Here is a 13,067-nt window from a genome sequence, read left to right on the forward strand (position 1 = left end):
TATAGTGATTATAAATTGTATACCACCACCTCTGACACCCTGCCGGTCAACACTCTGATGGTGAAATTTTTTTCAACCAATGGGACTCAAACCGGCTAACCACAGTGCCAGATCATTTCGACTTTATGCCTTAACGATCATGACTACAAGGTGAGCTCACAACCTACCTTATCAATGTTCTTCCTAGAACCTTTTTAATGAGTGGGCCGCCCTGCTGTTTGTACTGACCACCCGGCTAACATGATTTAGATATGTGCTAGTTCCATAATTATATATATTTGAGTCGTTGGTTGTTCCAAATTTAAATGCTGTAAATCTGTTTATTTAAATGACAAATCTTCAATAGTTCCAGAAGGAAGCGGCCGTGGCCTTAATTACGGTACAGTCCCGGCATTTGCCTTATGTGAAAATGGGAAACCACGGAAAACAATCTTCAAGACTGCCGACAGTGGGGTTTGAACCCACTATCTCCCAAATACTGGTTACTGGCCACACTTGAGCGACTACAGCTATCGAGCTCGGTGCATCAATTACATTGGAATTTAAATGTTTAGCTAGACTACCACATAGTGTCGTGCGCGAACGGTGCCTGAATTAGCATGGAATCGCATGCGATTCTGCATGACGTCACAAATCTGTATGGCACTACACAGCAACGAAATGGTAAACCCCCAGGTTACATGATTATGAATGAACAGTAGAACATTAGAAGTTCAAACTACTCTGTTATGTCTTGTTTGTGATAAGACTAAAACAGTTCATTTTTGCAGATATTGTTTACCTGTTCGATATTATTAATGCCCTGAGGGGAATAAACTGAAATTTTATCATATCCATTTTTTTACGCCCTATTTCCCGCCTGCCTGCTCATTCCTGACACCCAGTTGACTAAAATTTCTGGGGAGAACACTGCTTATTATTTAAATAAAAATAAATTCAACATGCAGTACTATGAAATAAAATCTAGTTATGTTACAAGGGTGAAAGTGTTTCACGTATTCATATAGAAATACTGACCTTGCCAACTTCATGTAAAACCTCACTTTTGGACCTTGTAAGTTAACCCGTTCGGTAGGCGATGCGGCGAGATCCGCAGCTGCAAGTTGCTTGCTCAGAGGGGAACGCGGATATATCCGCCGATTCAAATTACTTTTTTTTTTTCTCAGTAGCCTGCCTGCAGAGGTTTATTTCCTTTTCAGCAGCGTGTTCTGGATGAGTCTGCCCTCTGATGTGAATTTTTTCAGCTATGTTCTCCTAATACCAATGTGTCATCCACGAGTTGCAAAATAAAGAACGCAGCTTACGTCCGGACAAGAACGTCCTAAGGCCTAATAGCTTCTCACTGAAGCTTTAGCTCATCGCCTAATATTCCCCTGAATGTAATAATATTGCTGTAGAAAGGATTTCAAGAGATTATGATACTGAACAGACCTTCCTGATGACATTTTAGAACTGTGATCTGATTTATTATCCCCAGTCTTGAGTTCTTCCTTCACGACTGGAGTGTGTGTTTACCACGAGTTACACAACATTTATTATTGTACGCATCCATAATACAGGCTCATTTCATGATTTCCGTCCAAACTGCAGAGACCAGGGATCTATTTGATCCTTTTTCTTACATTTTTTCCGCTAAAATGTCTAAAAAGAATTACCAGCTCCCACCGTTAGAGGAAGACGATTTACGGGTCATGATATACGAAATGTTGGAATTTAGTGGGGAGAATAGTGATATTAGTGAAGTAAGTTCTGCCGAAGGGGAATTCGTAAGTGACAGAAACATACCTGGAATAAGTACTGCAGGCTCGAATGTACAGGGTTCGGGCCCAGCTGATGCGAATGTTCAGCAGTCACAAAATAGGCAGCACATGTTTGATTCCAGTTCAAGTAGCGATTATGACAGCGGCAGTGGTGACGATAATACTGATTACAATTCAACCAGTGCTAGTTTTTCGTCAACTTATACCGAAATTGTACAAAGAAGGTCCCGCTTTGATCGAAAATTCCATCGTGATGTAAAGGGAGAGTTTTTACGGAGAACAAAACTTTTTATGACAATATATGCCAGAGCATAGCTGATCAAACAAAAGATGCCCAGCAGAAAATCACACATAAAACCCAGTTTAGTAAGATGAAACGAAAGAGTTGAGATCAAGACTGGGTCCGAACAAATAAGGACAAAATAAAGTTTCTGTTGCCGCAGGGGATTGTACAGGAACCTAAATTAGGACACTATATTTCTCGCATTCGCTTATTCACTATGCCTATTTTCTATGAGCTGATGACACAGAAGAGATTTTTTCTCGCAGGACTGAGTGGCCTAGACGGTTGAGGAGCTGGCCGGCCTTCTGACTCCAACTTGGCAGGTTCGATTCTGGCTCAGAACGGTGGTATTTGAAGGTGCTCAAATACGTCGGCCTCTTGTCAGTAGATATACTGGCATGCAAAAGAACTCCTGCGGTACTAAATTCTGGCACCCCAGTGCCTCCAAAAACCCAAAAATATTTAGTGTGACGTAAAGCCAGTAACATATTATTATTATTATTATTATTATTATATTCTCCTCCATAGCTTTTTACATATATCTCACAATGAGGTGAATAATGGACAAATTCCTCCCAAAATATACAAGATGAATCCAGTATTTGACGACCTGTTAGCAAAATTTTCAGAAGCTTATAACCCCGATGGCAAAGTGAACTGATGAGAACCTGTTGCTATGGAAAGTGTGGCTAGGGTGGAAGTTTACATACCAAGAAAACAATCGAGTTTCGGAATGGAATCATATAAATTATGCGACACCGAGATAGGTTGTATAACATGATCTGCTTCTGTGTGTATCATAATGAAGAGCTGTAAAAGACATAACACTGTGAAGACTGTATATACTGTAAATATTACCTTTATTGTAGTGTAATATAGTCTGTGTGTGTCACTTATGAATTGTAGGTAGGCTATATAAACTTGATCCCTCGAAAGCGCTAACCAGCATAACAGAAAATTTTGTGAGTATTATAATTTATTCCATTGTAAATATTTTATGTACATGTAAACTTTGTAACTCTGCAATTTACATATACAGAAACATTTATTTCCAGGTAGAGATTGTTAGTAAACTGCCTAAAATATTCAGGTAAATGTTACTGTATAAACAAAAACCAGAGCTTAGCTATTAGAAAGACGTAACCTCGATATCACAGTGTGAAAGCACTTGGTACGTTCTTGAACAAAGTATTGAAAAATTAAAATAATATCATTTTCCAACAATTAAATATATTATATTCAAGTAAATATTTCTCTTAGGGCCCTTCAATAGTTAATTATAGTCTAAGATTGTTTTTAAACAAGTAATTAAATATTTTCTTCAATCAGCGAAATCGCTCCCCACCTGGGAGCCGGTATGTACCGAGCTCCCCGCTTAAGGGGTTAATAACTATACCATGCCAAATGGCTAAATAGAGAGACTGTGATTTTCTTCAGAACAATGAAAAATTATGCATTTTATTTCAAGACTTCTCTTTTTTAAATAATAATATATGCCATAATTAAATCAGCTAACAATACTTTATGTACATAAGTCCCTCATATTTACATTAAAAATCTGCTTTTTAAACATAGTTAAGATTAATATATAACAATTCAGTCGCAGCTTTCGATGCGTATAGTTATAAGATAAACTTAGCAGTAAATCACAACATTTATTTCTTTGCTCCGATTGCTTCATCGTACCAATCTGTCGACAGTTCATGTGTAGTGCCTCTCCAGGTAAAATGTGTAGGGGCATTATGTTCACCATCATGAAATTGGAAGTACTGACTAAATTCAATAGCTAACTTTGATCTCACTAATCCAACCGATCCTAATTTTTGAGGTGCAGGATGATACACTCTGCCTGTTTCAGATGACATCAGTAACTTCTCCGGTTCAAATTTTACTGTAAGCAATTCTCCTGCATGGCCATAGCAAAACTGCTCCTCACCATCCTCATCTTTGATCACATGGGTGTAAACAATAGGATAATCATCACAGCGTACAAAGTTACGTTCTTGACCACACACAGACAAATATGGAAAGTCTTCTGAATAGCGGCCAGTTGTGTTAAATTTTAGCCTCTTGAAAAAGAATGCAAGGAACTTTTTATCTGAAAGAAAAAAACAAGTTTTAATTACATCTGAAAATGAACTCTTATTTATTTTATAAAATTGAAGTATACTTTTACAGAAAGATGGAACTTATAAAATAGCACAATCAAGGTTACAAATACTAGGAAATAAACCGACTAAAGATTTCTGACTTCTTTGAATTTGAAAGGTACCAGGTGAGTTGGCCGTGCGTTAGGGGCACGCAGGCTGTACGCTTGCATCCAGAAGATAGTGGGTTCCAACCCCACTGTCGGCAGCCCTGAAGATGGTTTTCTGTGGTTTCCCATTTTTACACCAGGCAAATGCTGGGGCTTACCTTAATTAAGGCCACAGCCGCTTTCTTCCCATTCCTAGGTCTTTTCTGTCCCATCGTAGCAATAAGATCTATCTGTGTCGGTGCGACATAGAGCAAAAAGAAAAATGAAAGCCATATAAGCATAGTTACTTCAGGCATAATGAACTTGATAGCCAGTCATCCGTGCTTGTTTTATCTTTTGACTGTGCCCAGGGCTTCTTCAAACCCAGCTATCAATTTCATCTGTTAGGGGGAAGGTTGTGTTCATAATAATTGCTGTGTGTTGGGATTGTAGAATATATCCACATTATCCTCTGCCTGTTGAAAGAGTTAACCCCACAGGCTCTCATCCTGAGAGAGCGGGACAGTGACCATGGGGCCCCTATCTGAGAATGTCATTGCTGGTACTTACTAGTGCCAACCTCTTCACTTTCCTCTCTCCTATTCGACCTCCCTTGGCCAATGCTTCTTCTCTTCCAACTTACGGTATTAGGTTTGCGAGAACTACAAAGCCTCTCATTTTAATGCCCTTTCTGGTACTCTTTATTTTGCTGATACCTACATTCTTCAAAGAATCAGACTTCTTTCTTTTACCCTCTGGTTAGAATTAAGAGAGGCTGGTTGCCTAGTTGTACTTCCTCTTGAACGACAATCACCACCAATCCTTAAACTTAATTTGAGAATATTCCTCTCCCCAAACGGGTGTTAATTTATCTTATGATAGTTCATGAACAAGGAAATTGCACAACCAAACTTTCATACTGAAGAATTGTGTGAGGAGCCATCAGCTTGACAAAATGCTGTGCTATTGCTTTACAGTCTCATTATGACTACATTTTAGGTATCTTAGAACTGACAGCTTCTTTTAAAACACTTCCTTTCAGGCAAAAGTAAAGAAAATGTGACTATCCCCAGAATTCACTTTCAAATCTCCCATTTCCCATATCACTGTGTAAGCAGATTCAGCTACAACCATCCATGCATGATTCTGAATGACTGTCATTGAGCAGTTAATATTTAGCCGGACACTTCTCAAACATTAAAGATGATTTAAATACACAGTGGGAGACAAACTAAAAGCAAGGGGAGGAAAATTTCTCTTTTAATTATAATTTTAATACTAGAAGGTGTGTTCAACTGAATAGGTGCCAAGTGTTTAATTGTCTGATTATACAGACTGAGACAGTATGAAAGAAGCTGAGATATGGGTGGTATACTTGGAGCACAATTTGTGCATCTGGTTATTATGAAAGGTGCTACTCAAAGGTCCAGGCATGCTACAATAGCACTTTCTGGTACAGTGAGAAAAGCAATGGCAAACTGCTTGACTAGTCATCCTGTTTAGAACACCTCATTTTAGCACCACCACTGGTTTTTGTAATTTCCCTGTAACTACATAACTTTTGGTGGTGTGATTTGGGGATATATCAGACAAATATACACATAATTTCACCAACATGGCACAGTTAGAGAAGTTCAAAAATAGAAATGAATCATCACTTAATTCTTCCCCAAACCAGTGAGGCTGCCAGGAATGACAAAAAATATCACCAAATAAATAAATAAATAAATAAATAAAATGCACTGTTGCTGTAACAGATACAAAGAAAAAGAAATCAAACGAGGAAATCTTCAGGTGACACTACAGACGAAATCAGGTAAGATGATTCATCCTAATACCACCACCACCATCCTTTATCAATTTTACAAATAAACTAAAGAAATAACATCACTAGTATATAAAATGGTGAAATAACTGTTTAATTTTCAATCCTACAAGGTAGTACATACCAGTATATCTTCTAGTCTTCTAAGTATGCTACGTATAGGATATGGTGAAATTCTGTTCAATATTTTACAACCACGAACATTTGGTCTCGGTTTCAAAATACTGGTATTGTTATATTTACTGCTTATAAAGTAATGAAGGGTTACAAGTTTCTTTATTTGCAAACACAAAAATGACAGGATAGAGATGTCACCACTGTTGTCTTCAGCCCAGAGTGTAACGTGCTCCCTATAATCGTAAGGAAAAAAAATTCTGTACTTGCTCATCGCCCTCGTGCACCCACCATCTTCACCTTCCAGCTTTATACTAAGCATGTTGAACTTGCATCGGCTTCTTCGACTATGTGACTTGTGACGTCAGTGAACTTTCTCGAAGCTGCTCCATACTTCCTTTCTTCTTCGAGGACGTTCCTTCTGTTCTCCTATAAATAACTGAACTGCTTCCCTCAAAAATCAGAAGAGCAGCTCGACTATTGAAGTGAAAGGACGTACGTGCCTCTCACTGCGCTTTCTCTCTCCTCTCTCCGAGAACTTCGAGAATTTACACTTCCTGCCCCAGCCAGCTACCGCTTCTCGGTGCTTAGGGTAGACAGGGTACTGCGTGGTCCAGAGCCCCGTTTGTGTTGAACAAGCCCGCGGCCACTAGTTCGATTCTAGATCTCCCCACACGAACATACACAGAACCAGGCTCGTAGTTCCTGAAAAAGCAGTCAGACGCTTACAAAAGAGCAATTTGTTAGCGAGCCTGGGGCCAAAAAATGCACGTGCGCACGCACACACACATAAAGACAAACTTCGAGAATGTCCAGAGGCGACCGATAGGGAGGAACCACTGTTATCACAGCGCTCTGACCAACCAGCGGTCGCCACCACTACAACGGAGGGGGAGACTCCCTCACTTCCCTATTCAACTGTGGCCATGCTGTACTCACAGTGTTGTACCCTCACTACCACATTTCCGTGGACACAGTTTGAGGGCAGCCCCACAGCTATGGCCTCGGGCAGGCACAATAAGTCAGCCTTTCTTAAGGCTGACACATGTAGCCCTGCCACGCGCAGCTCCAACAGGTCACAAACAACCCTCGCTCCAGACATTGACCCGTAGAGCAGGGAATAAATGTGACACGTGGTGTTACCCTCACCCAACACTACATATTGCACATAGCAGGTACCTGCTATGAACACTAACACAAACAGGGACCCGAAAGCCAACCGGAGCTCAGGCTCACACCTCCTGGTCCAGGCAATGCCAGCCCGCCTGGAGGGCTGTATAGCAGAGCCGGCGGCCAGCGTGGCGATGACTGGGGGTGGCATACCGCCCAGCCCAGTGGCTGCAGAGGCCAAACATGAATCGGAGAGCACCTCTCCCCCCAATACAACCCATCCCCTCATACCCAACCCAGTGGTCAGCTTGCCGGACACCTGGAAAGCGAGACCCAGTCTTACTGAGCCAAGCAAAACGGCAGTGCACTGGGGAAGGAAAGAGGGCAACAAGAACTGGACTTGGCGGATGGCGCCAACGAAAGTCCAACCCCCTCCTGAGCAAGCTGGCAAATCCAACTCAGACGAGGCTAAACTAGTACATCCCAGGAAGCCAACTCTGAAAGTTCAGAGGGAGAGGAACTGCGCAAGCATGGTACGACCGAAACCTTGGATCTAGCCACCCAACTGGGAAACCAGGGCAACAGTTACAGGGATGTCAAGGGGGGAGAAGAGGAGGAAGGAGAAAGGGAAAGCACCCAAGCCCCTGAGCCACAAGGCCCAGAAAGGCCAATAGTTCTACGGACACAACTATCGACTCAATTCAGCCACCACCAACGAAAACACAGAAAACAGTAAACACGAGGCAGACACAGCAGACACTACCTCAACCACCAAAACCAACCACCCGTAAGGGGTCCAACCCCCCCCCCCCCACTTACGCTCTACACCAATGACACAAAGACAATAGAAATGGAGCTCCTCAAAAAGCTGACTCATGAACACAGAAATTATTACTTCTCCAGGCCTAGAATACACACACATGAAGCGATCCAGCTGGACATGAGCTTCGTGAGCTACGAAATCGCTATCAGTGTGCTGAGAGGGGTAAATATTAAATTTGTAAGAATATTGCCCAACAGCAAAATGAAGCAATTCATGGTGAGGATGCCAACGCCCATAAACACATATAATGCGAAGGATATTGAGTTTGCGCTGCAATCGCAGGGTATCCCTTCATTCTACGTGGCATGGATTCAAACAGGGAATAGGCCAGCCAAAGGCCACCTATTACTAGTTGCCGTGGCGGACGTCCCAGGAGCGGACAACTTGCTGAAAATGCGATGTCTGTCGAATATGCTGGTGACAATCGAGCCGTACCACCCCCCAGCCACTGGCCCCCAATGTGGGGTGTGCCAGAGACACGGGCATTCGGGTGTGGCCTGCAAACTGGATCCCAGATGCCGCAAATGCGCCGGCCCCCACTTGTCTCGTGACAGCAGTGACCCCGCATACTCGAAGTGAGCTAACTATGGGGGGAAACACACAGCTAATCACAAGGAATGCCCTAGCCGCAGGGCCTACGAAGCCACATACCAAGGCAAAGGGCAAAAGGGTGACAAGCGTGGCGAGCCTAAAGTCTAAGCAGGCCACTCAGGCACAGGCCCTTCAGGCAAAAAGAACAAAGGCCCCTCAGGCAAAAAGGACCCATCAGGTCCCGCAGGCTCCTCAGGCAAAAAGGGCCAAAAGCAAGGCCCATCAGGCAAACCAGCCCCTTCAGGCAGAGGGAAACTAAATTTGCAACCTCCATGGATGGAGGGTGAATCCAACCCCACCACCATCCAAGGTAAGACCTCCAAGAACACCAGAAATACGAAGGCCCAGCCCCCTACAACAAACAAAAGGCAGATTAAGCTCACACAAACTGCCCCCGAGCTGTCCCAGGTGCCCCCCTTGGCCAGCTCCACCCCCCACAGGAAACCTACCGCCAGAAAACCGGCATCCGCTACACCCCACACCCCGCACCACACCAACCTCACCCATCACACCACCTACACCAGAAACACAAAACCAGGCTCTGCAGACCACAGGGAACATGGCAGGAGGGGCGTTCAAGGAAAAGTTAGACAAAATTCTGAAAACAGTCTTCCCAAAATTGAACTTCACCGCAGTCATAACCACTGGAGTTATGATAGTCAACATGCAACATGCTGGCCATGTCCCTGTCATAGCCCCGGCTAGGGGACCTGGCGAATGTGATCTCTGACCTCCTGACCCAAGATACCTGAACAACCCAGCGATGATAATAATAAATAATAACAATAACAACAACAACAACAACAACAACACGCAGGGGCTTTGGGTACTTATATGGAATTGCCAAGGGATTAGAACCCACAAAACCAAACTCCAAGCCTTCCTTGCTACGAACTTGATACATGCAGCTCTCCTAGCAGAAACCTTCCTCCCACCAGGGTCAAAATTCAACATGAAAGGCTACAAGGTACACAGACGTGACAAAGCAAACTGTGTCGGAGGCTCAGCAGTCCTGGTAAAAAAAGACATTAAACATATGGAACTAGACTTACCAGAACTCTTAGAGCTAGAAGCATGTGGAATTAGCATGCCAGCTTGAGGGTCACTAATTAATGTCGTCACAGCATATGCCAGACTGAGAAGCTTAAACATGCAAGGTATTGAAACTGTACTAGGGCTAAACAGTAACACAATCCTCGGAGGAGACTAACTCGAAGCACGATAGCTGGGTGTGCCTGAAGCCTAACGCTGAAGGTACAACACTGTATAACCATATAACAACCCAGGAATACATGGTAACAGCCCCAGACGAACCCACGTTCCTAGCACCCGACGGACAGGTCTCCGGCATTCTCGACATAGCCCTATTACAACACATTCCTCAGACGCATACTACCACCACAATAAACGACCTAGGGTCGAGGCACCAACCTGTGCTATTTACATTAGATGATAAACCTGAGGAATACCAACACAACCCCAAGCGAAGGCTTAACTACAAGACCGCCAGTGGGGTAAATTTGAACACAAACTAGACACATTTCTACAGGGAAAAGAGGGCATGCTATTAGAAAGCCCAGCCCAAACAGATGAAGCAGGCAAAACCCTAGCAGAAGCAATTCAGGCAGCCGCCACAGCACACACAAAGACTACCCTCATTTCAAAATTCCAGCCCATATAAAGGAGTTAATACGCAAACGCAACAGCCATAGACATAACTGGGCACAATTTCATCGAAAGTATGACTGCGTAATGAAAAACGGACTCCACACAGAAATACAAACACAATTACAAGAATGCAGGTCATGTGAATGGAACAATAAACTACGTCTATTCGACACAAATACCAGGCCTGTGTGGAATCTAGCAAGGCACTTCACGCGAGAGCCAAACTTTATCCCTACTATTAAGGGACCCAATGGCCCGGTATATGAGAACTGTGACAAAGCGGAAGTCATAGCGGACTCGCTTGAGGCGGCATTCACCCCGAACGCAACACCATCAGAACCCGCCTTCATCAGGCTAACTGAGGCAAAGGTAGCCGAGTTCCTCTAAAACACACCTAAGCCGGAGGTTAAGAGGACTAATATACATGAAATAATCTTAACCCCTAGAAGGCACCTGGCCCGGACGAGATCCAAAATATTATAATTAAGAAATTAACCCATAAAGCCCTTACCCTATTCATCAGCATCTTCAATGCAATGTTCAGGCTCCAGTACTACACTGAAGAGTGGCAGAGGGCTAAGACACTCCTATTTGGGAAACCAGGCAAAGACAAGCCAGACCCAAACAATTACAGACCCATCAGCCTTTTGGATGCCCCCAGTACAGTATTTGAGAAAATACTACTGAAAAGGCTAATAGGGCATATCAAGGCAAAAGGAATAATTTGCAACTGTCAAGCACGCGAAGGATTAGAATGGGCATAGCCCAAGGGTTCCGTATGGGCCCGATCCTCTTCGTCCTGTATACGAACGACATGACAACAGCGGAACATACCACCACATACCTCTACGATGACGACACTGCTATCATAGTTCAACACCCTCAGATAGCGTGCACTCGGAAGAGGTTACAAGTAGCACTACATTGGTTGTTAATAACTTTTTCATCTTTGACAATACTATATATCAGCAAGATGATTTAGCTATGGGTTCACTGCCCTCGGGCATTTTGACAGAGATCTAGATTTCTTAGAATACACAAAAATTGATAGTAATAATTATACTAATATCCTCTTTTGGGCCAGATATGTTGATGATACGCTAGTTATTATGAATGAAGAAATTACTAACGCGGATTCCACACTACTACTTCTCAACAACATTGACTCTCATGGTAAATTTACTCTCAAATCTGGAACTAACAAAGCTATAAATTTTTTAGATTTAACCACTAACAGACATCTTTCCTCTTTATCCCACAAAATGTTTAGAAAACCCACGCAAACAGCAACCACCATTCGACAAGACTCTTCGCATCCGCAAGTACACAAATGTGCAACTTACAACAGTCTAGTTTTTCGTGCCTTTAATATTCCTATGTCTAAGAAAGATTTAAGAAACGAATTGAATACTATCTGCGCTATTGCTAAATTCAATGGCTATAACAAATTTTTCGTAGATTGAATAATTTATAAATTCAAGCACCATCCTAAAACCACTTTTAACAAGGAAAAAACTCTCTGCATTTTCCACTTTTACTTTTAATAAAGATGTTTATAAAGTCACCAACATTTTCGAAAAGCACAACGTAAAAATAACTTTTAGAACTAACAACAGGAATGTAGGTATCTTACATAACTCTACCTTGGTGAACATATCTAACGTTTTTTTCAAAATACGGGGTGTACAGATTTAAATGCAACAACTGCAGTTCTTCGTATGTGGTGCAGACCGGGCATAATTTTACTATTAGATATTCAGAACATGTTAACACTTTAAAATACAATAGATTCTCTGCAGTAGGACAGCATATACATGATTCTAAACATAATTTCACCAACACAGAATAGGACATGCGAATAGTTGAAATAATACACAAAAACCCCCCTACTTAACACAACCGAAAATTGTTAAATTCATCTTGACCAGTATTTTTTTTTTTGCTAGCTGCTTTACGTTGCACCGACACAGATAGGTCTTATGGCGACGATGGGACAGGAAAGGCCTACGAATGGGAAGGAAGCCACTGTGGGACTTAATTAAGCTACAGCCCTAGCATTTGCCTGGTGTGAAAATTAAATATGTTGCTACATTGATTCGTGCAACAGTGTTATTATATTGAAAAGGTGGAACATTTTTCCTTTTTTAACATTGAAACCACGGAAAACCATCTTCAGGGCTGCCGACAGTGGGGTTCGAACCCACTATCTCCCGGATGTGAGCTCACAGCTGCGTGCTCCTAACCACACGGCCAACTCGCACGATGACCAGTATTTTAATCATAATTTCAATTTAAAAAACATTTTAGAGAAACCAAATATTCTTTATGATTTTATCTTCATTTTTAAAAGTGTTACATCTTTAAACTCAAATTCTTTTTTCCATAGTACCCATCCACGTCTTTTACCCCCATTACCTCATCTACCTGCCCCACCTTAACTTCACTCCCCTTTCCCCCTTTCTCACGTCCTTCCCATCTCCCTTTCTCCTCTTTCCCTTTCTGCTCTCTTACACATTTCTAAATTCAGCCCCTCACTGTATCACACTGTGCAATGTGAGTTATTATATTTTTCTCGATCAATTTATTGCCTTTAAAATCTATCGCCCACCTAAATTGGCTTTTATTACTCTCATTATCTCTTTCTATGCCTTTGCTGG

The 13,067-nt window shown here is 42.3% G+C and overlaps 1 protein-coding gene across 1 annotated transcript in view; it reads right to left on the reverse strand.

Moving 5' to 3' along the window:
- Positions 1-3,470: 3,470 nt before the first annotated feature.
- Positions 3,471-13,067, reverse strand: part of LOC136877440 (UPF0598 protein CG30010) — a 38,808-nt gene continuing 29,211 nt past the window's right edge. Inside the window, exon 3 of the mRNA XM_067151482.2 lies at positions 3,471-4,141. Within this exon, the coding sequence (XP_067007583.2) occupies positions 3,699-4,141 (443 nt within the window). The 3' untranslated portion in view covers positions 3,471-3,698. The remainder of the gene's footprint in view (positions 4,142-13,067) is intronic.

Source organism: Anabrus simplex, chromosome 7, assembly GCF_040414725.1.
Source record: "Anabrus simplex isolate iqAnaSimp1 chromosome 7, ASM4041472v1, whole genome shotgun sequence".
In the NCBI taxonomy this organism is placed as follows: domain Eukaryota; kingdom Metazoa; phylum Arthropoda; class Insecta; order Orthoptera; family Tettigoniidae; genus Anabrus; species Anabrus simplex.